Genomic DNA, 27,316 nt, shown 5'->3' on the forward strand with positions numbered 1-27,316 from the left:
TATTTGACAGTTTGATTTATGGGGTACATTCAAATTATTAAATATTCTCAGTGTCCTGTTAAATAGTGATGTGATCGAAAAGTAAGTATATAATGCAATGACATAGGAACTGTCAAATCGTGGTGGTTTGCACAGACACAGGTTAGGCATTCCACGGACTGAAAAGCATATTCAATTCTCCATTTAAAGTGTTTTTTAGTCAGGAAGGGGTTTATTCAGGATAGGCCCTGGGTAGGCAACTGTCCAAATATAATTTAAGTAAACAGTTATGCATTAAAGTGCAAATCATCATAATCATATAAAGCAGGAGAAACACCACATAATTATATACTTCTGTACATAAGGTTGCCTTTTTATTTGTTAATCTGTTAATATTACCACACAGGATAAAAAAGTGAACATAGGTTTCTGTCACACTACTGTTGTCAAATTCTACAATCTATACTGTTTATAGCTGCCTGATTAATGCAATATGTGTGAAGTACATTTCTGGTCAGATTAAACAATGTTAGGCCCTCATTCTGGCCATCTCTTCCTTTCACTGCTAAATATTGCTGCCCATTTGCGAGTTATCTCTAAATAGACAACAGGCTTGCTGGGTAAGTAGTCTAGGTACACAGTCTGGCTTGTTTTTGCAATTGCCATCTCAATCTGGGTTCCCTCATGCCATTCATTAAATTATGTTATAGAGATAATATCAGCACCTGCTTCTAGGGCTGCATGCAATGCCTTTTCATAGCACTTCCCGTTAATGCGGTTGCATGTATTCTGGAAATTCCAAGGCCTAATAATGGTGTCAATATAACCTGGCCCCAGACTCAGAATGAACAATAGGTTGTTGTCTGCTTACCGCCCCAATAGATCCACAGACGATGCAATCGCCATCACACTGCACACTGCCCTATCCCATCTGGACAAGAGGAATACCTACAGTTGAAGTCGGAACTTTACATACACCTTAGCCAAATACATTTAAACTCAGTTTTTCACAATTCCTGACATTTAATCCTAGTAAAAATTCCCTGTCTTAGGTCAGTTAGGATCACCACTTTATTTTAAGAATTTGAAATGTAAGAATAATAGTAGAGATAATTATTTCTTTCAGCTTTTATTTCTTTCATCACATCCCCAGTGGGTCAGAAGTTTACATTTACTCAATTAGTATTTGGTAGCATTGCCTTTAAATGGTTTAACTTGGGTCAAACTTTTCGGGTAGCCTTCCACAAGCTTCCCACAATAAGTTGGGTGAATTTTGGCCCATTCCTACGGTGGCCGGGAAGTGCAAAGCAACATTACAAAGAATGAAACACTTTTACAAAGCTCGAGACAAATTTACATTTTGGAAAACAAATGTACATTTTGGAAAACAAATTTACATTTTATAAAACAAATTAACATTTTATAAAACAAATTAACATTTTATAAAAGAAATTAACATTTTAGAAAACAAATTAACAAGACGCAAAACACTTTTACCAGTCCCGAAATTTTTTACAAATGACAGATTCGTCACGGAAAGGGAATGTACCATATACCGGAAGTGACACGGAAGTGATGAGCGTGGTCTTTTCGTATTGTTGTTGTGGAGTTTATGGCGTCAAATAAGTTTATGGTGACCGCCCGAACATGGACTGCGGCCGAGGGATGTTTTGCCTGTTTTGTGGCAAACACATGAACAGCTTAACGCGGTTTTGCTTTACGTGTGGTCGGTGTTTGGAGTTTTTAAAGGACGCGGACAAGACGGAAACATTGGAAACACAGGGGACGTCTCGACAGCCGGACAGTGCTATGCAAAGTAAGTTTAGCAAAACCAAAACGCTAGCTAAGGACAGTAACGCTAATGATTTTTTGAGCGGCTTCTAACTTTCTGTTTCGGAACTCTGTCCATTTCTGCAGAACAACCATGCCCATCATACAAACAGTTAATGGAGTACAGAAGCTCGAAATCAAAAGAACGACAGTCTTTTAACTATGGGCCAAAAGGAAGATATAGGCCTAAAGAAAGAACACGTCCAGGTAAGGTGTACTGACCGTCCTATACAATTTTGCAATGCTCTATATGTATTTGTGTGTTTGTGTATATTTATTTTACCTATGTATACATTAATTATATCTTTGTTATTTTACTATATAAACGTAGGATTGATGGTGCCAAGTGGAACTGATTTAAAACCTCTAAGAGGGAAAACACTACAGTTATTTACAGACCCAGAGGTAGCAGCACCTGATCTACTGAAACAAGCTGTCCAGAAAATGACAACATTTAACAAGGACATGCACGAAGGACCTTATGTCCTTTTGTATCCAGACTGCTCAGAGGTGGTTCATGTGCCTGGGTCAGAAAGGCCATTCAAATTGGCAGAATATAAAAAGGAAATAGGAAAGGCATATTCCAGGATCACTTTTTTCATTTGCCTAGAAAAACACTATAAAAGAGGTTAGTGGATCTCATGATTCAATATTTTTACATATTTAGATACTCTGCTGGAGGATAGATAATGGTTGTTTGAATTATTTTTTTCAGTGGATGATACCTCAGACTCTGATTCTGAAATTGTCTTCACAACAAGGAGCACAGCTGAACTCAATCGTGCTGACACTTTGGTACATCAGTTATTTCTCTTTTTTAAAATGTTTATGTATGTTTGTATTTATTCATTTTCATATAATTTATTAATTAGATGTACATTGGATTTTAAGCATAAAATCAATGTCCTGGTCAATATTTTAGTGGAAAAAGGCTTGTTTTGATTATTTTGCAGTAACTATTATACAGTAACACAGACAACCATTCAGCATTGATATATACTGTATGTGGTAATGGAAAAATAATGGAACCTGTTGAAAGTTGTTGATCATTTTATCTGTTTCCTCTCAGGTTTTTGAACCACAAAATCGAAGTACTCCCAAACACAAGCTGGACGATGAAAGGTAGGTGTTGCACACTTGGACACAAAGGAATTTTCACACGTGCAATAATAATTCATATTTTGTTGGGCTACAGTGCTTTCACTACCAGGTAAAGTGCAATTTCACCTTTTTTTAAATTTAACTCACAAAACTGATAAAACTACTAGCAGATATTTCACTACTTATTCACATACACATTATACATACATTTATATTGCTGCACATAAGCTCAACGTTGCTACATGCTATCAGCTGTTTCTGTAACTGACTGCGGTGCCCCCTCGCTCCCTACCTAAAGGACCCACAGCTGCCTGTGTGAGCAGAGCTTTACAGAATAAACCCACTGAAATACAGTTGCTCTTGCAGTTGAATAAACAAAAATTAACCAAACCATTAAAAAAAATTACGTGAGAATGAAGTGGGGGGTATCCACTGTCCATTCATATGTCCCACATCACTGTCGATCCTGCATAGGTACTACAGGCCTTTACTGAAGTGGCACGGTCATCCAGAACCAACTTAAAGAACTCCAACACATTTCGGCATCTAGCCTTTGTCAGGGAGTCAAATAGATGTAATGAGAGACACTGGGTTTTTTCTAGTGGTAATCCACCAATAGGAAACATGGGACACATCCATATACATAATGTTTACATGATTTGACTATTGTAGGCCTGAAGGACACCTACTGGTTTTAAGATGTCTACAACACCTACTCTAGCCCAGAACACCTTGGACACTAGGTGTCATTTCATCTGTTTGACTCGCTGACGAAGGCTAGATGCAAAAACACATTAAAGTTCTTTTAAATTGGTTCTGTATGGCTTGGCCACTTGCAATACAAGCATTTTAATAGTTAAAAATAGTAGTTTGAGCTTTCTTTTATTTTATACCTTTTCCATTAAAAAAGAAACTCAAACTAACTCAGATTTGAGTCCAGGAAGCGCTCCTTTCCACATGTTCTCAAAATAATCTTTTTTTTTAATACATCTTTCTGTTCCCTCTACTACTACATGCTACTCAAAGCTACATTATAGCCTTTATCATGGAGCTAATCATTTTAATATGTTTTATCATGTTTCAGAGATGCACCAGGACAATCAACAATTCAGCCTGGACAGGTAATAAGGCAGAGTGTGGCAGCATGACATTTCTTGCTTTCAGTGTTGTTGTTTCAGACATTTTAATCTTTTTTTCAGATAGTAATATCTGATGCTGAGGATCTGGATCCACCGGAAGCAAATCCAGAAAAAATGTCTTGCTACAGGTAAGTAAAAAAAAAAGAAAAGATAATGACTGACATAATTTAAATGTATTGAACTGATTACATGGGGAAGACATTTTTGTTTGTAAGATGTTTTAACATGGAAATGGCAATTTCCCAACAGTAAATACACAGACCTGTATTCACCAAATGTTGAGCAGGAGGACGAAGAGCCGGTTGCTGTCAACGTGAAGAATTTCCAACACACAGCAATGTAATATGCTTTTGACTATAGCACTCCAGTTTTTTCACTGTACAATAGTTCTTGTATATCTGGAATATCCACAAATGAATTAACTTTTTGTCATTACAGGGAGGAGACGGACATTGCATTACCTGACATCGTAGCAAACCTGTCTCTTCCTATTGATCATAAAAAAGTCAGCCGGTTTAACATCTCAAGGGATAATGTTTGGGATGGGGCAGTAAGAGGTTTCAAGCGTACAACATATTCTGAAACCTGTGACATGCTGGTGAAATGTACTGATGATACTGGTGTTCTGGAAGAGGGAATTGACACTGGTGGTCCAAGACGAGAGTTTTTAACTCTACTGATGAAACACCTAAAAGACCGGCCCATTTTTGATGGACCAGAAGGACATCGGTTCTTGGTCTACAATGCAAAGGGTATGCATATTGGTTGGATGTGTACTATAGGCTACTAATGGTTGGTTAATGCTCATTGACCAGATATATCACATGACATATGCTTGCATATTACAGTATATACAGTAATGCATTGTTTTAATTTTGCAATATGAATTCATTCACAGCTGTTAGGGAGGATGAATACTACTTGGCAGGAAAGATGATTGCTGTGTCAGTTGTACATGGAGGTCCAGGACCCCATTTCCTGTCAGAAGATCTTGTACATTATCTTGCAGGCCAGCCTTCATTCAAAGCAACAAATAATTTAATAACTGATGAAGAAATAGGGAAAGCTTTGCAAGAGGTGAGAATAGCATAAGGGTATGGTAGGGCAGAGTTTTTCATACTTATTGCAGTGTTTTTGAGACAATGTTTACTTCCTATATCACGTGCGGAATATATTTAATTAATTTATTAGTTTTTGATAGTGTAAGATTACACCTTGCTATGTACGTTATTAAAAAAATAGGCAAGGAGATACAGTGCATACAGTTATTGACTGGGGTGTTTTTGCCCATTTTCATGTCTTTCAGATTGAGAATGCTGCTTCATTGGATGCTCTGCAAGAATGTATGATGAGACACAGCACAATGTTACAGACAGCAGGTTGTCTGAGACATGTGGCTACTGTGGAAGAAAAGAAAGAAATCGTGTCAGACTACCTCCAATGGTATACCATTGACCGCAACTCATCTGTAATTGACAGGTAAGATGATATTTGTAGTGATGAGATTTTTATTTATTTATGTATGAATTTTTTGTTTGAAATGCCTCATGGTCCCCATCTTTGGTTTATGCAAGTATGTATATCTGTTATCAATTTGTCTTTAATCAGAATTTGTACCTTAGTGTATTTCAACGGATATGTGATGTCACTTCATTCTGTGTCAAACTACAGTGCCTTCATTAAGTCTGCACACCTTTATAGATTCAATTTAAAATATATTTAAATCATTTTCCTCATCAATCTACACACAATACATCATAATGACAAAGCAAAACCAGAAATTTGATCTTAGGTTTCTCCTCCTGACTAACTCTTCCATAGAGGAAAATCAGTCCAGTTACCCCTTAAAGTGATCCATCCACCTCTGCTGCACATCTGGCAGCAGAGTGATGGTTTGAGGCTCACTTTACCCATCAAACCCTTGATGACTTGCTGCTGTTTATCCAACCACCTGCTCCATACTGTAGCAGTGTCATTTACATATGGATCTATTTCTGCCCTCAGTTCTCATAGAGATCCTGACATGCAGAGAGGTTTTAGTATCTCTTGTAAATGTCCCTGAAAATCAGATATAAAGAGTGTGGTGATGTTGTGTGTAAAGCCTGTAGCTTCATACACAAGGAATCCAGGCTGGAATTACTTCCAAAGGTGCTTCAACAGTGTACTGAGAAAATGGTTAATTAACTTGTGCGAATGTGATATTCCAGTTTTAAATTTTTATTAAATTTGCTACAATTTCTAAAAACTTGTTTTTGCTTTGTCATTATGATGTATTGTGTGTAGGCTGATGAGGAAAAATATTAATATTACTATTTTAAATTGAATCTATAACGAAACAAAGTTGTGAAAAAGTGCAATGGGTGTGTAGACTTTCTGAAGGCATCGTGTGAGTGCTCAAGCCACCCATCCGTCTGTGTCATTCCAGTCTTTTGTTTCTGTGTGTTATACTTACAGTTTGTAACAATTAACGTTTAATGTGCAATGCAAAAATAGGGTTTTTGAAATCAATTTTCAACAATGTTAAGTTGGATAGTAATTGTAGAGAAGAGAATATTTAATAGTTTTCTTTAGATAATTTTAAATTCAATTGGCACTACACAGCTGTGAAACAATGTTTGTGTTCACTCTGTAGATTCAGAGATGGTCTTTCAACCCTGGAGTTTTTGACTGCACTACAGCAACACCCTACTTTGCTGGCCCCTGTCATGTGCCACTCTGAAAGGCGACTCACTGCTTTTGAGCTTGAGAGACTCTTCAAACCTGACCTCAGTCCTTCGGGGAGTAATCGAAGACTTAAAGTCAAACCATGGCCTACTGGGCAGACTATCTCCTTGATTGTGAAGGTTTGTTAGTTTGTTTTTTATAACTAGTTAAGAAAACACATAGCAGTGATGTATCTGAATTGTTTTTCTTTGCAGAAGGCCAGGCTGCTGTGTCTGTGGAAGATGTTTTGATGTTTGCTACTGGGCTGTCTTCACTTCCCCCATCTGGCTTGGAACCACTGCCTCAAATAGAGTTCCTGGAGGACTCTGCGTTCCCAATGGCAAATACATGTTCAAACTCCTTGAGATTACCACTCCTAGACTCATACACTTTGTTTAAGTCACAAATGGACTTTGGAATTCAAAATAGTCCAGGATTCGGCTGTTTCTAAGCTATATGATGGATGACCCCTAGAGTTAAGACTCTGAAAAAGTTGTTGTTGTTAAAGGTTAGGGTTGGGCATCATTTAGATTTTAACGATTCTGATTCCAATTCCGATTCTTCCTTTTGATTCCGGTTCTTATCGATTCTCGATTCCGATTCTTTGAGTGGTGGAGTTGAAACGGGTCACATGCTTATTTCACAAATAAGAGGAACGTTTTATTTTGATTCAAATCAAATCAAATCAAATCAAATCAAATTTTATTGGTCACATGCGCCGAATACAACAGGTGCAGACATTACAGTGAAATGCTTACTTACAGATTCAAAGGTGGGTTGCAGTTTGACGGGGCTTTTTCAATGTAAAATAAAGCCACACTAGAGCACCGCTTACTGTGCTCCATGGCTGCAACACAACAAGCACCTGGCCGCTACAGAAACCAAAACTTGCGCATGTTAAATTTGGAACCCATGATCAGATTTGAAACCCAATCCTCCAAAACGATTCCAATAAAGAAACAATTCCGATTGAATCGTAATTTTTTAAACTATTCCAAGTAGGAATTGGTTCTTGATGCCCAACCCTATTAAAGGTGCACTTTTAAAGTGCAGTTGCCAAAGTTGTTTTTATAATGTTACTGTATGTGAGCATGTTCTTTTCTCACAGTAAACATTTTGAAAATGTTTTAGATCCATTACTCTCAATACTACAAAAGTGTAATAAATACTGATTACTATTTTTGATTAATTTACTTCACACTTAAAAACAATTAAGCTTTGGATGACAGATTCATAAATATTGTGTTCAGACAGACAGCAGTATTCCACCACTACAAAAAACCCTCCCTTTTTGATCATTTCATAGCTGAGCCATTTCTTTTAGTTTCATGTACAGTTCGGATGCAGACTCCCAGTTGTCTGGCTTCTGTAACTGATTGTGTTCCATGGCAAAGTCCAAGTACTCCTGCATGTTTGGGTCCCCACAAGGAGTCATTGACAGGCTAGCCTCAGGAAGGGCATCCAGTTCAGCTTGTTCACTTTGAAATCCGCAGTCTCTGGAGCCAAACCTATGTTAAATAAAATACATAATTGCATTTATTTTCATTTAAGCTAAAACGTTACATTAATGCTTTTATCTGTTTATTATCACCAATGTATCACCTGTGTGGTAAGTAGTAGAGTTCATTGGGCACTCCTCCTGGACATGCTGCTGTTCTGGCAATATCTCAATAGGCATTGATGCTCATGACTCCCGTTGAAGTATCCGGCATCTCTAAGGTCGGCAAATAACTCCATCCAGAACTGAGACCTATAGAAATGGATACAAATGTTTAGTTATACTATATATAATAAAGGTTAGTTATAATGAAATGTATGGTCTGTGCATCTTTTGGTCATTCGATTTTCTTTTCAGGAACAGCTACTTTTCCTGACGGGCAGGATTTGCTTTACAAATTTGTATTGATAATTATTGTGCTCGTTTTTCATTAATCGTTCCTGAGAAGAAAATCGAATGACCAAAAGATGCAATGACCCTTTATGAAGACAACTCACCTTCCCTTTCTAAATATAGACCACCAGGACTCAATACGCTGGTTATTTATAGATGAGCCGTACATGTGGCTGGACGCTCCAGAGTAGTAGTCACTGTGATGGTGGCGTAGGGTACATTGAATTGCAGCCATTATGCCGTTCTCAGTGCCGCAATCAGTCCTCAGTCTCATGGGGATGATACCGAGGTTTCGCACATATGACATGAAATAGTGAGCAATCACTGTTGGGTTATTATTTGTTGGTCCACATTGAAGCCACAATACTTTACGTGAAAATCCATCTATGCATCCCAAAATGGCCAAACCGAATGGCTTAAGTTTGTCATAACCATCTGCGTGCCACATATAGTTAGGTCCCATTGAGTAGTTGTCCAGGTCCACGAAGTTCAAATCTGATGGCGTTACTCACGGCGTTTGGCGAGGAATAATCCTTTCTGCGGTACAACCCGGCTTCGTTCAGTTTACTTTTAAGAGTCCTCAAGCTGATGTTTACACCGTGTAGACTTGACATCATGTCCACGATTACAGCGTACGAGTGACCCTCGTTAAAATATTGAACGCAATGATGCAGTATGTCTGGTGTTTCCGTCTGATCCGCGTCCTTTAAAAACTCCAAACACCGACCACACGTAAAGCAAAACCGCGTTAAGCTGTTCATGTGTTTGCCACAAAACGGGCAAAACATCCCTCGGCCGCAGTCCATGTTCGGGCGGTCACCATAAACAACACGAAAAGACCACGCTCATCACTTCCGTGTCACTTCCGGTATATGGTACATTCCCTTTCCGTGACGAATCTGTCATTTGTAAATTTGTTTCGGGACTGGTAAAAGTGTTTTGCGTCTTGTTAATTTGTTTTCTAAAATGTAAATTTGTTTTATAAAATGTTAATTTGTTTTATAAAATGTTAATTTGTTTTATAAAATGTTAATTTGTTTTCCAAAATGTAAATTTGTCTCGAGCTTTGTAAAAGTCTTTCATTCTTTGTAATGTTGCTTTGCACTCCCGGCCACCGTACATTCCTCCTGACAGAGCTGGTGTAACTGAGTCAGGTTTGTAGGCCTCCTTGCTCGCACACGCTTTTTCAGTTCTGCCCACACATTTTCTATAGGATTGAGGTCAGGGCTTTGTGATGGCCACTCCAATACCTTTACTTTGTTGTCCTTAAGCCATTTTGCCACAACTTTGGAAGTATGCTTGGGGTCATTGTCCATTTGGAAGACCCATTTGCGACCAAGATTTAACTTCCTGACTGAAGTCTTGAGATATTGCTTCAATAGATCCATATAATTTTCCTTCCTCATGATGCCATCTATTTTGTGAAGTGCACCAGTCCCTCCTGCAGCAAAGCACCCCCACAGCATGATGCTGCCATCCCCGTGCTTCACGGTTGGGATGATGTTCTTCGGCTTGCAAGCATCCCCCTTTTTCCTCCAAACATAACGATGGTCATTATGGCCAAACAGTTCTATTTTTGTTTCATCAGACCAGAGGTCTTGGCTGATTTATTTTGATTTTCCCATGATGTCAAGCAATGAGGCACTGAGTTTGAAGGTAGGCCTTGAAATACATCCACAGGTACACCTCCAATTGACTCAAATGATGTCAATTAGCCTATCAGAAGCTTCTAAAGCCATGACATCATTTTCTGGGATTTTCCAAGCTGTTTAAAGACACATTCAACTTAGTGTATGTAAACTTCTGACACACTGAAATTGTGATACGGTGAATTATAAGTGAAATAATCTGTCTCTAAACAATTGTTGGAAAAATTACTTGTGTCATGCACAAAGTAAATGTCCTAACCGACTTGCCAAAACGATAGTTTGTTAACAAGAAATGTGTGAAGTGGTTGAAAAAACAAGTTTTAATTACATTTACATTTAAGTCATTTAGCAGACGCTCTTATCCAGAGCGACTTACAGTTAGTGAGTGCATACAAATTGAAGTGGGTCTAGGGTGGTAGGTAAGGTAGAGGTGATATGATCCTTGACTAGTCTCTCAAAGCACTTCATGGTGACAGAGGTGAGTGCTACTGTGCGATAGTCATTTAGTTCAGTTACCTTTGCTTTCTTGGGTACAGGAATGGTGGCCATCTTGATGCATGTGGGGACAGCAGACTGGGAAAGGGAGAGATTGAATATGTCCATAAACACACCAGCCAGCTGGTCTGCGCATACTCTGAGGATGCGGCTAGGGATGACGTCTGTGCCGGCAGCCTTGCGAGGGTTAACACGTTTAAATGTTTTACTCACGTCGGCCACTGAGAAGGAGAGCCCACAGTCCTTGGTAGCGGGCCACGTCGGTGGCACTGTGTTATCCTCAAAGCAAGCGAAGAAGGTGTTTAGATTGTCCGGAAGCAAGACGTCGGGTCTCGGCGACAAGGCTGGTTTTCCTTTTGTAGTCCATCATTGTCTGTAGACCCTGCCACATACGTCTCGTATCTGAGCCGTTGAATTGCGACTCCATTTTTTGTCTATACTGATGTTTTGCTTGTTTGCTTGCCTTCGGAGTGAATAACTAGACTGTTTTGTATTCTGCTATATTCCTTGTCACCTTGCCATGGTTACATGCAGTGGTTTGCGTTTTCAGTTTCGTGCGAATGCTGCCATCTATCCACGGTTTCTGGTTAGGGTAGGTTTTAATAGTCACAGTGGGTACGACATCTCCTATACACTTCCTAATTAACTCAGTTACTGTATTGGTGTATTCATCTAAAATATTTTCGCAAGCTACCCGGAACATATCCCAGTCCGTGTGATCAAAACAATCCTGAAGTGTGGATTCCAATTGGTCAGACCAGCATTGAATAGTCCTTAGCGCGGTACTTCCTGTTTGGGTTTCTGTCTATATGAAGCGAGAAGCAAAATGAAGTCGTGGTCAGATTTGCCGAAAGGAGGGTGGGGGAGGGCCTTGAAAGTATCGCAGAAGTTTGAATAACAGTGGCCGCCTTGGTATTGGCTTGAGGGGGGATATAAACGGCCCTGGCTATAATGGAGGAACATTCTCTTGGGAGTACGGTCGGCATTTGATTGTGAGGTATTCTAGGTCGGGTGAACAAAAGGACTTGAGTTCCTGTATGTTACTACAATTACACCATAAGTCCTTAATCATGAAACACACACCTCCGCCCTTCTGCTTCCCGGAGAGATATTTATTCCTATCTGCGTGATGAATTGAGAATCCCTCTGGCTGGACCGATTCCGACAGAGTATCCCTAGAAAGCCATGTTTCCGTGAAACAAAGTATGTTACGGGCCCTGATGTCTCTCTGGAAATAATTTAGTGCCCTGAGATCATCAATTTTGCTATCCAAAGACTGAACATTAGCGAGTAATATACTCGGAAGTGGTGGGTGTTGTACGCGTCTACTAAGCCTCTCCTCTGCCGGCAATGTTTTGGGTTGGCCTCTGGAATCAGTTTAATTGCTCTGGGGAGAGCGAACAAAGGATCTGCTTCGGGGAAGTCGTATTCCTGGATGTAATGCTCTTAGTTTTGGTGAGTTATCGCCGCTCTGATATCCAATAGTTCTTCCCAGTTGTAGGTATTGACACAAACTATTTCCTGAGCTAATAATGTAAAAAAATAATACATAAAAAAACAAAATACCGCAAAGTTTCCTAAAAGCTAGTCGCGAGGCCACCATCTCCGTCGGCGCCATCTTTACTGTACTTAAGTACAGTAACAAAGTATTTCTACTAAGTTACTTTACACAACCAGGCATATTTGTTGTAAACGAGAGGTAGCTAATTGCTATATCACAGAGACTTGTTTATGACAAAATGGAGAATGCGTGCATTCCACATTATGATAAGCCAATGATATGCTACCTTCCCCCATGGTCACTAACTTCTTTAGCCATCAGTAGTTAAGGTTACAGTCAGGACCAGACAGGGTGCTGCTCTGTGCAGTAACTCTGTCTAATGTAGTCCCAAGAGAGGGGACAGCCATAACACAGCACTTCCTTTTTATCTATGGAGAAGGCTGGCTGGGACAGTGTGTTTGGATCCACTGGGAGAAGGGTGAAGTTGCCCCTAGATGCTGATCTTGGGTCAGTTTAGCATTTTCCCCAGTAGTGGATAAGGTTAGAGATTGGGGGAAGGGAAGCTGATCAAAGATCTGTACATAGGGTAAACTTACCCCGGAGCGTCCACTGTCCTTCCTACTGAGCCCTTTATTTTGATCCTTTATTTTCAAATGAACAAAACTAAACATAACTAAAACAGCTGAAAAGTACAATGATAGCTCAGTGTAGTCGAAGGTTGTGAAATAAAATTATATCAAGGATGGAGATAGTTTCGTAATATAAATTCCTTGATAAAGCATCCACTACACTATCACCATGATTCTGACACACACACACACACACACACACACACACACCACATCCGCCCCAACTACTGCTGTCCTTGCCCATTACTAAAGTGCACGTGCCTCGTGTTTCCCAGAGCCCTGAGAGAGTCAGTCTGTCCCGTTATTCCTCCGTCCTTAAGTCCAGAAACCCTCTTAGGGAGGAGCGGCTCTCAGCCTGATTTACAATTAGGGCCTCTCCTCTCAGACCGCTGGTGCACGTCCAATATGGCAGGGTTGTGTCCCAAATGGCACCCTATTCCCTATGTAGTACACTACTTTTGACCAGAACCCTATGGTAGTAGGGCTCTACATGGTGAATAGGTGCCATATTGGACGCGCACCAGGGGCATCCTGTTCTCCAGCTTCTGGATCCCAAATGTGCATTCCTCCAAGGCAGGGTGACCCCTGGGCTCTCCAGCTGAGTCACGTGGAAGGCAATCTGAGGCAGTTTGATGTTGTCTTGTTGTCCATTGGGGTGTGCTGTTCTGCCAGTATCCCAAGTCCTTGAAATTCATAGTTTTAGTATTAGGTCAGAGTTACCATGTTCCTTCTATTCTGCTGATCACTAGCTAATGAACTCCCAGTCTCATCTTCCAGAAGCTTTGAGAGGCCTTTGTAAATAAAGTGACCACGAGACCAAATAGATAGGCATGTGTGTGTATACAGTATACAGAATTCAAACCTCTTGACTTTTTCCATATTTTGTTGTTTTACAGCCTGAATTTAAAATTGACTAAATGTAGATTTTGTGTCACTGTCCTACACATTCCCTTAATGTCAAACAGAATACCCAGAACGTGGTTACCATGTTCTAAGAATATCTGAAAATATTGTTCTAGACACGTTTAATGAGAATGTTGACAGAACATTCGTGTCCAGTTTTCGGAGGGCTAGGAGAATATTCCATCAACGTCCCACCAAACATACACATGGTTGCCATGTTCTCAGAACATAAGATATTAATGTTCTAGGCAGGTTTCATGGGAACATTGCAAGAACATGTCAGTGTAAGGACCTCTTCGCCTGATGGTCCCAAAGAAACATTCTCGCCCCCAAAAATTATTCATTACACCAATCAAGAACTTGATTGATGAACCACTGATAGATTCCAGGGACGGCCTGTTCAATAGGGCGATATGGGCGACGCACTGCCAAACGGGAAAAGGAAGGGATTTTTTTTCTAATCAATTATATCACGGCAAAAGTAGTTATCAGTGTTCACGTCTGATCTGCCAGCCACTAAATGTCAAATCAGGCTAAAGTCGTGCTTCAAATGGCCCCGCCCGTTTTTGGGGCGATTTCAGTCAGGTTGAAAATCGCCCAGAAGTCTCTCATAGCCTGTCATGTAAAATCTATTTTTTTCAAATTTCAAAGCTTTCAATACATTCTCTATGGGTGTCTGTGGGCTTGCACTTACGCGCTTTCGTCATACGTGACGTAACCATGAACGTAACTAAGACAATAGCGGCTAGCAGCGTCTCTGTTGCGACCTGCAGTGTGGCGTTATTTTATGTTTTTAATTTGTAGACTTAGTTTACAAACATTCTGCCAACCATGGATTTCCAGTGTTGGGTTTTGGACTGATCTTGTTGATCGTGTACATACCCGCTACGAACGGACTAAATAATGAAAACGCTGCTGGCAGCGGAATCCAATACAGCTGGGAGACTTGGCTGGATGACAGAGTCCCGGACAGAGAAGTGGAGCCGGCCGGCTTCACCCTGGTCAGAGCGGACCGCGATCCTGGTAAGAGAGCGACTCTGTACCCCGACATTGAACTGCTTTCTGTGTCATTGCGACCTTACTATCTGCCCCGTGAGTTCCCCCAATTGTTTGTTACCGTTGTGTACTGTTGATAATCACAAGTTTACTGGAGAACTGAGACCAAGTAGAGACTTTGGACAGGGTGGATATGGTATAATAAAGGCAGTTTATTCAGAGGTAAAGATATCTGGAATCGCGTGCACGGACTCGTTCGTCAAACTCTTAGGGAGAAGAGAGCCCCGAAAACATTGTGTGCAGACATTTTATACAATAAATGATGTAGGTTGAATCTAGTAGTTCTGATCTTCTGATTGGTCCTGATGAGTTGGGCGAGGTCCCCTCCACTGTTGCATTGGCTCTGAGTCGGGTTCTCTGTCTTCAAATGTTCAGCCTAAAGAGAGGGGATTTTTGTGTGTGTGTGTGTGTGTGTGTTTAACAGTGATGATGTGTGTGTGTGTGTGTGTTATCAGTGATGATGTGTGTGTGTGTGTGTGTGCGTGTGTGTGTGTGTCCTCAGAGCAAGAACTCGTGAGTTGGAAGAACTGAGAGACCTATGGCGTGGGTGTTGTCCTTGGCCACCTGCTGACAAGGCTGACAAGATAGGACTATTTTGTCCATTGTTATACGATAGGAACAGCATTGATTGAAAACAAACGCCCAACACAAAATGGGTCATGCACAAGATTTTAGTCAGACCAAGCTATAACATTATATATTTACTACGACAGTACATTCAACCAAAAGCTAATATAACAAAGGCATCAGAGATTATTTATAATCTGTCACAGAAACTGGAATCCATCTCCCCAGATCAGTCAATAAATGCTTCTGGTATTGACTTATATGCTGCCCCTGTCTTCATGTTGTTGCTGGACATATCTTTTTTAAAATGTGTGTAGGTCACCTAAATCATCAGAAAAATTGCCCCTCCTGAGAATTTTTTCAGGAGCCGCCACTGATAGATTCATACCTCTTTGTCTTCTGACAAGGTTAGGCAAGATTTTAACATATTTTCACTTTACAGTGCCTTCAGAAAGTATTCACACCACTTTACTTTTTGCAAATTTTTTGTTAGAGCCTGAATTTAAAATGGATTCAATTTAGATTTTGTGTCACTTATCTACACACAATACCCCATAATGAGCCAATAAGTACTCAACCCTTTTGTTATGGCAAGCCTAAATAAGTTCAGGAGTAAAAATTTGATTAACAAGTCAGATTAGTTGCATGGACTCACTCTGTGTAGAATAATAGTGTTTAACATGATTTTTGAATGACTACCTCATCTCTGTACCCCACATATACAATTAACTGTATGGTCCCTCAATCGAGCAGTGAACTTCAAACACAGATTCAACCACAAAGACCAGGGAGCTTTTCCAATGCCTCTCAAAGAAGGACACCTATTGGTATATCGTTTTTTTTTTTTTTTTACCTGACATTGAATATCCCTTTGACCATGGTGAAGTTATTAATTATACTTTCGATGGTGTATCAATACACCCAGTCACTACAAAGATACAGGCGTCCTTCCTAATTCAGTTGCCGGAGATGAATGAAACCTCTCAGGGATTTCACGAGGTCAATGGTGACTTTAAAACCGTTACAGAGTTTAATGGCTGTGATAGGAGAAAACTGAGAATGGATCAACAGCATAGTAGGTACTTCACAATACTAACCTAAATGAAAGAGTGAAAAGAACGGAGCCTGTACAGAATATGAATATTCCAAAACATCCATCCTGTTTGCAATAAGCACTGAAGTAAAACTGCAAAAAATGTGCCAAAGAAATTAACATTATGTCCTGAATATATTCAAAGTGTTGTGTTTGGGGCAAATCCAACACAACATACAGTTGAAGTCGGAAGTTTACATACACTTAGGTTGGAGTCATTAAAACTTGTTTTTCAACCACTCCACAGATTTCTTGTTAACAAACTATAGTTTTGGCAAGTCGGTTAAGACATCTACTTTGTGCATGACAAGTAATTTTTCCAACAATTGTTTACAGACAGATTATTTAACTTATAATTCACTGTATCACAATTCCAGTGGGTCAGAAGTTTACATACACTAAGTTGAATGTGTCTTTAAACAGCTTGGAAAATCCCAGAAAATGATGTCATGGCTTTAGAAGCTTCTGATAGGTTAATTGACATCATTTGAGTCAATTGGAGGTGTACCTGTGGATGTATTTCAAGGCCTACCTTCAAACTCAGTGCCTCTTTAATTGACATCATGGGAAAATCAAAAGAAATCAGCCAAGACCTCAGAAAAAAGATTATAGACCTCCAGAAGTCTGGTTCATCATTGGGAGCAATTTCCAAACACCTGAAGGTACCACGTTCATCTGTACAAACAATAGTATGCAAGTATAAACACCATGGGACCACGCAGCCGTCATACCGCTCAGGAAGGAGACGCGTTCTGTCTCCTATAGATGAATGTACGCGAAAAGTGCAAATCAATCCCAGAACACAGCAATGGACCTTGTGAAGATGCTGGAGGAAACAGGTACAAAAGTATCTATATCCACCAACAAATGAGTCCTATATCGACATAACCTGAAAGGCTGCTCAGCAAGGAAGAAGCCACTGCTCCAAAACCGCCATAAAAAAGCCAGACTACGGTTTGCAACTGCACATGGGGACAAAGATCGTACTTTTTGGAGAAATGTCCTCTGGTCTGATGAAACAAGAATAGAACTGTTTGGCCATAATGACCATCGTTATGTTTGGAGGAAAAAGGGGACGGCTTGCAAGCCGAAGAACACCATCCCAACCGTGAAGCAAGGGGTGGCAGCATCATGCTGTGGGGGTGCTTTGCTGCAGGAGGGACTGGTGCACTTCACAAAATAGATGGCATCATGAGGAAGGAAAATGATGTGGATATATTGAAGCAACATCTCAAGACATCAGTCAGGAAGTTAAAGCTTGATCGCAAATGTGTCTTCCAAAGGGACAATGACCCCAAACATACTTCCAAAGTTGTGGCTAAATGGCTTAAGGACAACAAGGTATTGGAGTGGCCATCACAAAGCCTTGACCTCAATCCTATAGAAAATGTGTGGGCAGAACTGAAAAAGCGTGTGCGAGCAAGGAGGCCTACAAACCTGACTCAGTTACACCAGCTCTGTCAGGAGGAATGTGCCAAAATTCACCCAACTTATTGTGGGAAGCTTGTGGAAGGCTACCCGAAACGTTTGACCCAAGTTAAACAATTTAAAGGCAATGCTACCGAATACTAATTGAGTGTTTGTAAACTTCTGACCCACTGGGAATGTGATGAAAGAAATAAAAAGCTGAAATAAATCATTCTCTCTACAATTATTCTGAAATTTCAAATTCTTAAAATAAAGTGGTGATCCTAACTGACTTAAGACAGGGCATTTTTACTAGGATGAAATGTCAGGAATTGTGAAAAACTGAGTTTAAATGTATTTGGCTAAGGTGTATGTAAACTTCTGACTTCAAATGTCTCACTGAGTACCACTCTTCATATTTTCAAGCATGGTGGTGGTTGCATCACGTTACAGGTATACTCATCGACAAGGACTAGGTAGTTTTTTTTAGATAAAAATAAACTAAATACAGCCAAGCACAAGAAAAATCCTAGACGAAAACCTGGTTCAGTCTGATTTCCAACAGACACTGGGATTCAAATTCACAATGATCATCAACTAATTTGACAGAGCTTGGAGAATTTTCAAAATAATAACGAACAAATATTGTACAATCCACATGTGCAAAGCTCTGAGGGACTTACCCAGAAAGACTCACAACTGTAATTGCTGCCAAAGGTGATTCTAACATGTATTGACTCAGGGGTGTGAATACTTATGTCGATTAGATAGTTCTGTATTTCATTTTCAATACGTTTGCTAACATTTTGTTATGATGTCATTTCATAATGTTGTGTGAACCAGGTTAAAGTTAGTAGATAAGTGATTCTAGGCGCCGCACAGTATGAATAACAAGGATTCCATTATATCAAAGGAGCTCACTGGTGGTTTATCTTAGAATGATTGATGGATAGTAATATACTGACTTGGGTACAGGGTAATACCATCAAAGAAGGGAGAGCCAAATGACGGTTAACAGATGTTGTTCAAGAAACGTGTCACAAGAGGTATTTAAACTGAGAGGTTTTCTTTGTTCAGTAGGTTCGGAATGGCAAGAGGCAGAGCATGTTCCTTTTGTTAACGAACCATGGTACCTATTAAATATTTGAATGAACTCCCCAGCTAAGTGTTAAATATGTTCTTGCATCATGAATTACTTGATACCCGAGAAACTCATCATAACACATTTATAAAAGCATGTTTTCACCTTGTCATTATGGGGTATTTGTATGTGGATGGGTGAGAAAAAAATCTATTTAATCAATTTTGAATTCAGGCTGTAACAAAATGTGGAATAAGTGTGTGTGTATACACAGTGCATTCGGAAAGTATTCAGACCCCTTGACTTTTTCCACATTCTTACGTTACAGCCTTATTCTAAAATGGTTGAACGTTTTTCCCCCCCTCGTCAATCTACACACAATACCCCATAATAACTAAGCAAAAACAGGTGTTTAGACATTTTTGCAAATGTATATATAAAAATAATAATAGTAATCACATTTAAGTAAAACAAGTATTCAGACCCTTTACGCAGTACTTTGTTGAAGCACCTTTGGCAGCGATTACAGCTTCGAATCTTCTTGGGTATTACGCTACAAGCTTGGGACACCTGTATTTTGGGAGTTTCTCCCATTCCTCTCTGCAGATCCTCAAGCTCTGTCAGGTTGGATGGGGAGCGTTGCTTCACAGCTATTTTCAGGTCTCTCCAGAGATGTTCGATTGGGTTCAAGTCCAGGCCCTGGCTGGGCCACTCAAGGACATTCAGAGACTTGTCCCGAAGCCACTCCTGCGTTGTCTTGGCTGTGTGCTTAGGGTCGTTGTCCTGTTGGAAGGTGAACCTTCGCCCAAGTCTGATGTCCTGAGAACTCTAGAGCAGGTTTTCATCAAGGTTCTCTCTGTACTTTGCTCCGTTCATCTTTCCCTCGATCCTGACTAGTCTCCCAGTCCCTGCCGCTGAAAAACATCCACAGCATAATGCTGCCACTACCATGCTTCACTGTAGGGATGGTGCCAGGTTTCCTCCAGACGTGACACTTGGCATTTAGGCCAAAGGGTTCAATCTTGGTTTCATCAGACCAGAGAATCTTGTTCCTCATGGTTTGAGAGTTCTTTAGGTGCCGTTTGGAAAACTCTAAGCGGGCTGTCATGTGCCTTTTACTTAGGAGTGGCTTCCTTCTGGCCACTCTACCATAAAGGCATGATTGGTGGAGTGCTGCAGAGATGGTTGTCCTTCTGGAAGGAACTCTGGAGATCAGAGTGACCATCGGGTTCTTGGTCACCTCCCTGACCAAGACCCCTCTCCCCCGATTACTCAGTTTGGCCGGGGGCGGCCAGCTCTACGAAGAGTCTTGATGGTTCCAAACATCTTCAATTTAGGAATGATCGAGGCCACTGTGTTCTTGGGGACCTTCAATGCAGCAGAAATGTTTTGGTACCCTTCCCCAGATCTGTGACTCGACACAATCCTGTCTCTGAGCTCTACAGACAATTCCTTTGACCTCATGGCTTGGTTTTTGCTCTGACATGTACTGTCAACTGTGGGACCTTATGTAGACAGGTGTGTGCCTTTCCAACTCATGTCTAATCAATTGAATTTACCACAGGTGGACTCCAATCAAGTTGTAGAAATATCAAGGATTATCAATGGATCAACACAATCCTCTATTGACATAATAGACGCGAAACCAAGACATGAAATGGAGGGTTAGTCCAAGATGACACAAATGGTATCCATGAGTTCATCAGACTCTGGGGAAGTAGATAAAGGGCTTCATAGCCAAAATCCGAACTATCCCCACTGGTCAATATTTCAAACTCAGGAGTGCGGATGGTTTGAGGCCCATAACAAAGACGTAATATTCTGTATTTCTATTAATCTAATAAGAGTACATCTTCACCATGCTTCCTTTAACCCCACTGGAATATCAGTGTCCCTATGCACATCACTGAGCTTCAACTAGATCCTGAGCCCTCCGTAACACTTCACTGAGTTACTGTGTCAATGCCCTCTAGAATCCTCTCGGAGACTCAGATGTGCTCCTTACTATATCTTCTGGGGCCGTGATGGGCAGATGGAAATGAAGGCTTGAAGGGATGGGGAATAGAGAATGAAAATGAGGAGGGGGACAGTGAATGTCCCAATATTCTAGCATATATGGGGCTTTGGTGACAAAACGGATGGCACTGTGATAGACTACATCCAATTTGCTGAGTAGAGTGTTGGAGGCTATTTTGTAAATGACATCGCCGAAGTCAAGGATCGGTAGGATAGTCAGTTTTATGAGGGCATGTTTGGCAGCATGAGTGAAGGAGGCTTTGTTGTGAAATAGGAAGCCGATTCTAGATTTACCTTTGGATTGGAGATGCTTAATGTGAGTCTGGAAGGAGAGTTTACGGTCTAACCAGACACCTAGGTATTTGTAGTTAAAATTCTAAGTCAGACCCACCGAAAGTAGTGATTCTAGTCGGGCGGGCAGGTGTGTTGTATGTCATTGAAGCTCGTTTGGAGGTTTGTTAACACAGTGTCCAATGAAGGGCCAGATGTATAAAAAATGGTGTTGTCTGCGTAAAGGTGGATCTGAGGGTCACCAGCAGCAAGAGCGACGTCATTGATATACACAGAGAATAGAGTCGGCCCGAGAATTTAACCCTGTGGCACCCCCATAGAGACTGCCAGAGGTCCAGACAACAGGCCCTCCGATTTGACACAATGAAATCTATCTGAGAAGTAGTTGGTGAACCAGGCGAGGCAGTCATTTGAGAAACCAAGGCTATTTAGTCTACCAATAAGAATGTGGTGATTGACAGAGTCAAAAGCCTTGGCCAGGTCGATGAAGACGGCTGCACAGTACTGTATTTTATCGATCGCAGTTATAATATCGTTTAGGACCTTGAGCATGGCTGAGCTGCACCCATGACCAGCTTGGAAACCAGAAGGTACGGTGGGATTCGAAATGGTCGGTGATCTGTTTGTTAACTTGGCTTTCAAATACTTTCGAAAGGTAGGGCAGGATGGATATAGGTCTGTAACAGTTTGGATCTAGAGTGTCACCCCCTTTGAAGAGGGGGATGACCACGGCAGCTTTCCAATCTCTGGGGATCTCAGATGATACGAAAGAGAGGTTGAACAGGCTAGTAATAGGGGTTGCTACAATTTTGGCAGCTAATTTTAGAAAGAAAGGGTCAAGATTGTCTAGCCCAGCTGATTTGTAGGGGTCCAGATTTTGCAGCTCTTTCAGAACATCAGCTATCTGAATTTGGGTGAAGGAGAAGCGGGGGGGCAGCCAGGTGGAAAGCGTGGCCAGCCGTAGCAAAATGCTTATTGAAATTCTCGATTATCGTATATTTATCGGTGGTGACAGTGTTTCCTAGCCTCAGTGCAGTGGGCAGCTGGGAGGAGGTGCTCTTATTCTCCATGGACTTTACAGTGTCCCAAAACTTTTTGGAGTTAGTTCTACAGTTCTACAGCTTTCTTAACTGATTGTGTATATTGGTTCCTGACTTCCCTGAAAAGTTGCATATTGCGGGGTCTGTTCAATGCTAATGCAGTATGCCACAGGATGTTTTTGTGCTGGTCAAGGGCAGTCAAGTCTTGGGTGAACCAGGGGCTATATCTGTTCTTAGTTCTGCATTTTTTTGAATGGGGTATGCTTATTTAAGATGGAGAGGAAAGTATTTTAAAGAACAACCAGGCATCCTCTACTGACGGAATGAGGTCAATATCCATCCAGGATACCCGGGCCAGGTCAATTAGAAAGGCCTGCTCGCTGAAGTGTTTTAGGTAGCATTTGACAGTGATGAGGGGTGGTCGTTTGACCGCGCACCCATTACGGACGCAGGCAATGAGGCAGTGATCGCTGAGATCCTGGTTGAAGACAGCGGAGGTGTATTTTGAGGGTAAATTAGTCAGGAGGATATCTATGAGGGTGCCCATGTTTACGGATTTAGGGTTGTACCTGGTAGGTTCCTTGATAATTTGTGTGAGATTGAGGATATCTAGTTTAGATTGTAGGACGACCGGGGTGTTAAGCATATCCCAGTTTAGGTCACCAAGCAACGCTAACTCTGAGGATAGATGGGGGAACTGGTCTTCTAGTGCATTGGATACAGAGAATAAAAGGGCCAGATTTCCGGGCGTTGTAGAATAGAATCAGGGCATTATGTACAGACAAGGATATGGAAGGATATGAGTACAATGGAGGTAAACCTAAGCGTTGGGTAACGATGAAAGAGATAGCATCACTGGAGGCACCGATTGAGCCGGTCTCCACGTGTATGGGGGGGGGGGAGGAGCTATCTGAGGCAGGTTGGTGAGTCCGGGAGCAGTTTGATGGCTGCTATGGCCCAGGTGAGCAGGAGGCATGGCTGTTGATTGCATGTGCTAGCGGGCCGGGGCTAGCAGATGGAACTTTGTGGTTGTCGCAACGGAAAGCCTGTTGAAAGCACATCAGACGATTACGTCAGCAAACCAGTCGTGATGGATCGGCGGGGCTCGTGTCGACACTAGGAGGTCCCTTCCGGTTGACAGAGAGGTAGATAGCCGGGAGATGGTCCTGGCTCGAGGCTAGCTCAAGGCTAACTGGTGCTTGCCTCGGGACAGTGGTGCCTAGCCAACAACAACATCCATTCGGTTGCAGCTAGCTAGTTGCAATGATCCGGTGTTACGGTCCAGTGATTCAGTGATTCTGTTAGAAAATCCGATATGTTCTGGGTCGAGAGCGCGCTGTGCAGACAGCGCAGACTGGCCGATAATAGTCCAGGCTAGAGCTGGCTGGTAGGTAGTGCAGGCCACAGACAATGGTGAAAACCGCTAATGGTGGCTAATAGCAAGTAGCTAGTTAGTTAGTTAGCTGGCTAGCTGGCTAGTTTCAACTGGAGGTTCTGGATAAGAAGGTATAATAAATAATAGAATCCGTTCCACATTGGGTGAGGCGGGTTGCAGGAAAGTATATTTAGTTGAAGGATGAAAAGTGTGATTGAGAAATATATACGAGACTAAAAAACAAAAAAACAGGCTATTTACACGGACACACTACAGAGTACATGACCGCACTTCTATTGTTACTTCCCTGCATGAATCTGCTGGTAGCTAACCAACCAGGTTCAGTGCTAGCTAGCTAACATTAGGCTCTAACTAGCAAAGCAAACGTTTCTGGGATACGAATTATAACGTCATACACATAACGTTAGCTAGGGACCAGCCAGCTAACGTTAGCTAGCTAGCTAACAGTACATTTTAGCTTGAAATGAAACCACTTTCTGTCAAAATTAGAAACATGTAATATCTGAAAATGTAGCTAGCTAGACTATATTACCCGCACACATCATCATGCATGATGGACGCATCTCCCTTGGATGCCATGCCACGGTTGCCCTTAGTTTGAAAATGTAATCCGGAGACAGGTGTTTTCTCCAGCTTTTAGCTATTATACTCTAATTCCACTGATTTCAAAACTCGATCCTCCAGAAAGTGGAGCGCAACACTTACGCAGCTCCACTACATGATACATTTTTTAAAAAGCAGCGCTCGACAGGATTACCAACAAAGATTGACAGAAGCCTTCTATATGCATTGACTCCTTAGTGGCGCAGTGGTCTAAGGCACTGCATCGCAGTGCTAACTGTGCCACTAGAGATCCTGGTTCGAATCCAGGCTCTGTCGCAGCCGGCCGCGACCGGGAGACTCATGGGCGGCGCACAATTGGGCCAGCGTCGTCCAGGGTAGGGGAGGGAATGGCCGGCAGGGATGTAGCTCAGTTGATAGAGCATGGTGTTTGCAACGCCAGGGTTGTGGGTTCGATTCCCATGGGGGGGCCAGTATAAAAAAATATGTATTCACTAACTGTAAGTCGCTCTGGATAAGAGCATCTGCTAAATGACTAAAATGTAAAATGTATATGGCAGACCAATCCGAACTCCCCTCTCGGCATGTCCAGCCCACTCATTATCTCAGCCAATCATGGCTAGTGGGACGGTTGCTGTCTTTTTCTGTGGCTTAACCAACAAGGCTCGCAATTTAACAATTTAATTTGTATTTACAGATGGCATACAAGTTTGGTATTAAGGCACATGAAAGTTACTCCAGAGTGGTGCAGTGGCACTGCATCGCAGTGCTAGCTGTGCAACTAGAGATCCTGGTTCGAATCCAGGCTCTGTCGTAGCCGGCCGCGACCGGGAGACCCATGGGGTGGCGCACAATTGGCCCAGCGTCGTCCGGGTTAGGGGAGGGAATGGCTGGCAGGGATGTAGCTCAGTTGGTAGAGCATGGCGTTTGCAATGCCAGGGTTGTGTGTTCGTTTCCCACGGGGGGCCAGTATGAAAAATAAAAAATAATGTATGCACTCTAACTGTAAGTTGCTCTGAAAAAGAGCGTCTGCTAAATGACTAAAAAAGTTAACATGTTCCAGAAGGCATTTCTGCCAAAAAAAACGCATTTTGATTTATAAAAGAAAAAACGTTCAAATGGCTCTCCTGTGAAGTCATGACTTGCGACTTAGGCCTAGTTTCCTGAAACGGGTCACATATGTCATGACAGTGTTATGACCATATTATGACAGGTAATCACAAGTTATGTCATAACGTGTTATGACGCTGGGTGACAAGTAGTGTTACCAAAAAGTGACATTTCTCAATACCTCAATTCCCACCAAAATCCCGTAACTTATTTGTCTGTGCCAGTAAAATATTGTATGTGCTATAATTCAGTCAATATCTGATGGATTAAAAAAATTCCCAAAGTTTGGAGTATCTTCATCCATTGTCCAACTGTTGCATTTATTATAATTGTTTTTAAAACCTTTTAACAATTTCGATGACCATTGCTACTTTATGGAAGGCCATTTTCACTCCTATTTGCAGAGCGAAATATGCGTGATGTGAACCCATATGCAGACTTGACAACAAATGTTCACATGGCAGCTGGGTGCAGACTACAACTGGTTCTCTCTGGGCAATTGGGCATCATTGGCAAAAGTGGGCATGTAAGTAAGTAATCCATACCCAACCCTCCAGTAAGTCTTGACTTACTTACAAATATCTGTTTTGGACAAGACTGACTTGATGACCAAAAATATCCTATTTACACTTTGTAGAACATTTTAACAGTATAATTAATGTTTCTGACTCATATCGATGCCACATAGGCCGTTTAAAACCAGATAAGTTGGTTCTTAGGGGCAGTTGACCTTTAAGTGACAAGTGGATTTTGCACCCCTCAAACACAGGAAATAGATGGCTGAAAAAGACAGATCCTCAGGTGGGCGGGGCATGCACATTGCTAATTGAATGCAACACTTTATTGATACTTAATAGATGGTGATTAGATCTACTATCAACATACTCTCTTTATCAATTATATGCAGCCCAACCCAACACAACCCGCGCACACACACACACAGTCAGTGGTAGCCTATCCAAACAGGAACACTGCAATACACCAATAGGTGTAGTCTGCCATAAAACTTTAAAGAAGAAGAAAAAGAGTAGGAGGCGCGTGGATTGAGCGAGAGGGGATTGTCACCATGGGACCGTGAGATGGCGGAAGCAGAAGTGTCGTTTGAAGCTGAAAGCACGTTGAGTACAGTTAGCGAGAAAGATTAGTGGACAATAGTGAAGTCCAAGAATGGAACAAAAAGGGCAAAACATTTTGTGGAAAATGCGTCTGATGAATTGTTCCTTGTGGGAGTACGTTTTTTTTGATAAAAATGTTTATTTGGGAAACCCTTTTGAAGTCACGAGGATGGTGAAGGCGGCGTTGGGAAAAGTGGATGCAGTCAAAGTAACCAGGAGTGGTATGGTGTTGATTGAGGTCCTCTGTAGCTCAGCTGGTAGAGCACGGCGCTTGTAACGCCAAGGTAGTGGGTTCAATCCCCGGGACCACCCATACACAAAAATGTATGCACGCATGACTGTAAGTCGCTTTGGATAAAAGCGTCTGCTAAATGGCATATTATTATATTATTGATATTGTGTGTATCTAAAGAGCAAAAGGAGCGTGCATTGTGGCACGCTAAAATATCGACGCATGAAGTGAACAGCTTTGATTTTCGGAGCAGGGCATCCCGTTGGACATTGATAATCTTTGGACAATAATGCACCAATTTGTAAGTCGCTCTGGATAAGAGCGTCTGCTAAATGACTTAAATGTAAAATATCTTAGGCAAAAAAGTACAGGAGTAGATGATGCACGTCGCTTGACCCGTATTGGGAAAAAGGAGCAAAGTTTATCTGTATTATTGATGTTTGAGTATTTAAGCGTTCGTGCAAAACCCGATGCAATGCAAGAAGTGTAAAAAGTTTGGCCATGTGTCAAGTGTTTGCAGACGGAAGGAAT

The 27,316-nt window shown here is 41.4% G+C and overlaps 1 protein-coding gene and 1 long non-coding RNA gene across 3 annotated transcripts; one reads left to right on the forward strand and one right to left on the reverse strand.

Moving 5' to 3' along the window:
• The first annotated feature begins 1,612 nt into the window (after positions 1-1,612).
• Positions 1,613-7,421, forward strand: LOC311102367 (uncharacterized protein). 2 transcript variants are annotated; one of them, XM_084143683.1, is made up of 13 exons: positions 1,613-1,795; positions 1,897-2,016; positions 2,141-2,437; positions 2,525-2,604; positions 2,879-2,931; positions 3,995-4,031; positions 4,110-4,177; positions 4,299-4,388; positions 4,488-4,801; positions 4,948-5,126; positions 5,356-5,528; positions 6,682-6,892; positions 6,968-7,421. In XM_084143683.1, exons 1-13 carry the CDS (start codon positions 1,627-1,629, stop codon positions 7,001-7,003), a joined length of 1,827 nt encoding a protein of 608 aa, XP_083999809.1. In that variant the 5' UTR covers positions 1,613-1,626; the 3' UTR covers positions 7,004-7,421. The 2 variants fall into 2 exon arrangements, with proteins under 2 accessions (XP_083999809.1, XP_083999810.1); XM_084143684.1 differs by lacking the exon at positions 4,299-4,388.
• A 100-nt stretch (positions 7,422-7,521) lies between these two features.
• Positions 7,522-8,955, reverse strand: LOC311102368. Its single transcript, XR_014610004.1, has 3 exons — positions 8,748-8,955; positions 8,355-8,502; positions 7,522-8,260 (listed from the first exon to the last, which is right to left on the reverse strand). It is a non-coding gene; the product is annotated as an uncharacterized lncRNA (long non-coding RNA).
• Between the last annotated feature and the right edge of the window lie 18,361 nt (positions 8,956-27,316).

This window comes from Coregonus lavaretus (genome assembly GCF_964263955.1).
Source record: "Coregonus lavaretus genome assembly, chromosome: 27".
NCBI lineage: Eukaryota > Metazoa > Chordata > Actinopteri > Salmoniformes > Salmonidae > Coregonus > Coregonus lavaretus.

What these genes read in the sequence shown, in the direction of transcription:
- LOC311102367 (XM_084143683.1), top strand. Translation starts at nt 1,627, where the DNA reads ATGGACTGCGGCCGAGGGATGTTTTGCCTGTTTTGTGGCAAACACATG. An exon ending in GAAAAAATGTCTTGCTACAG is followed by an intron (nt 4,178 to 4,298) that starts GTAAGTAAAAAA and finishes ATTTCCCAACAG; the next exon opens with TAAATACACAGACCTGTATT. An exon ending in TAGGGAAAGCTTTGCAAGAG is followed by an intron (nt 5,127 to 5,355) that starts GTGAGAATAGCA and finishes CATGTCTTTCAG; the next exon opens with ATTGAGAATGCTGCTTCATT.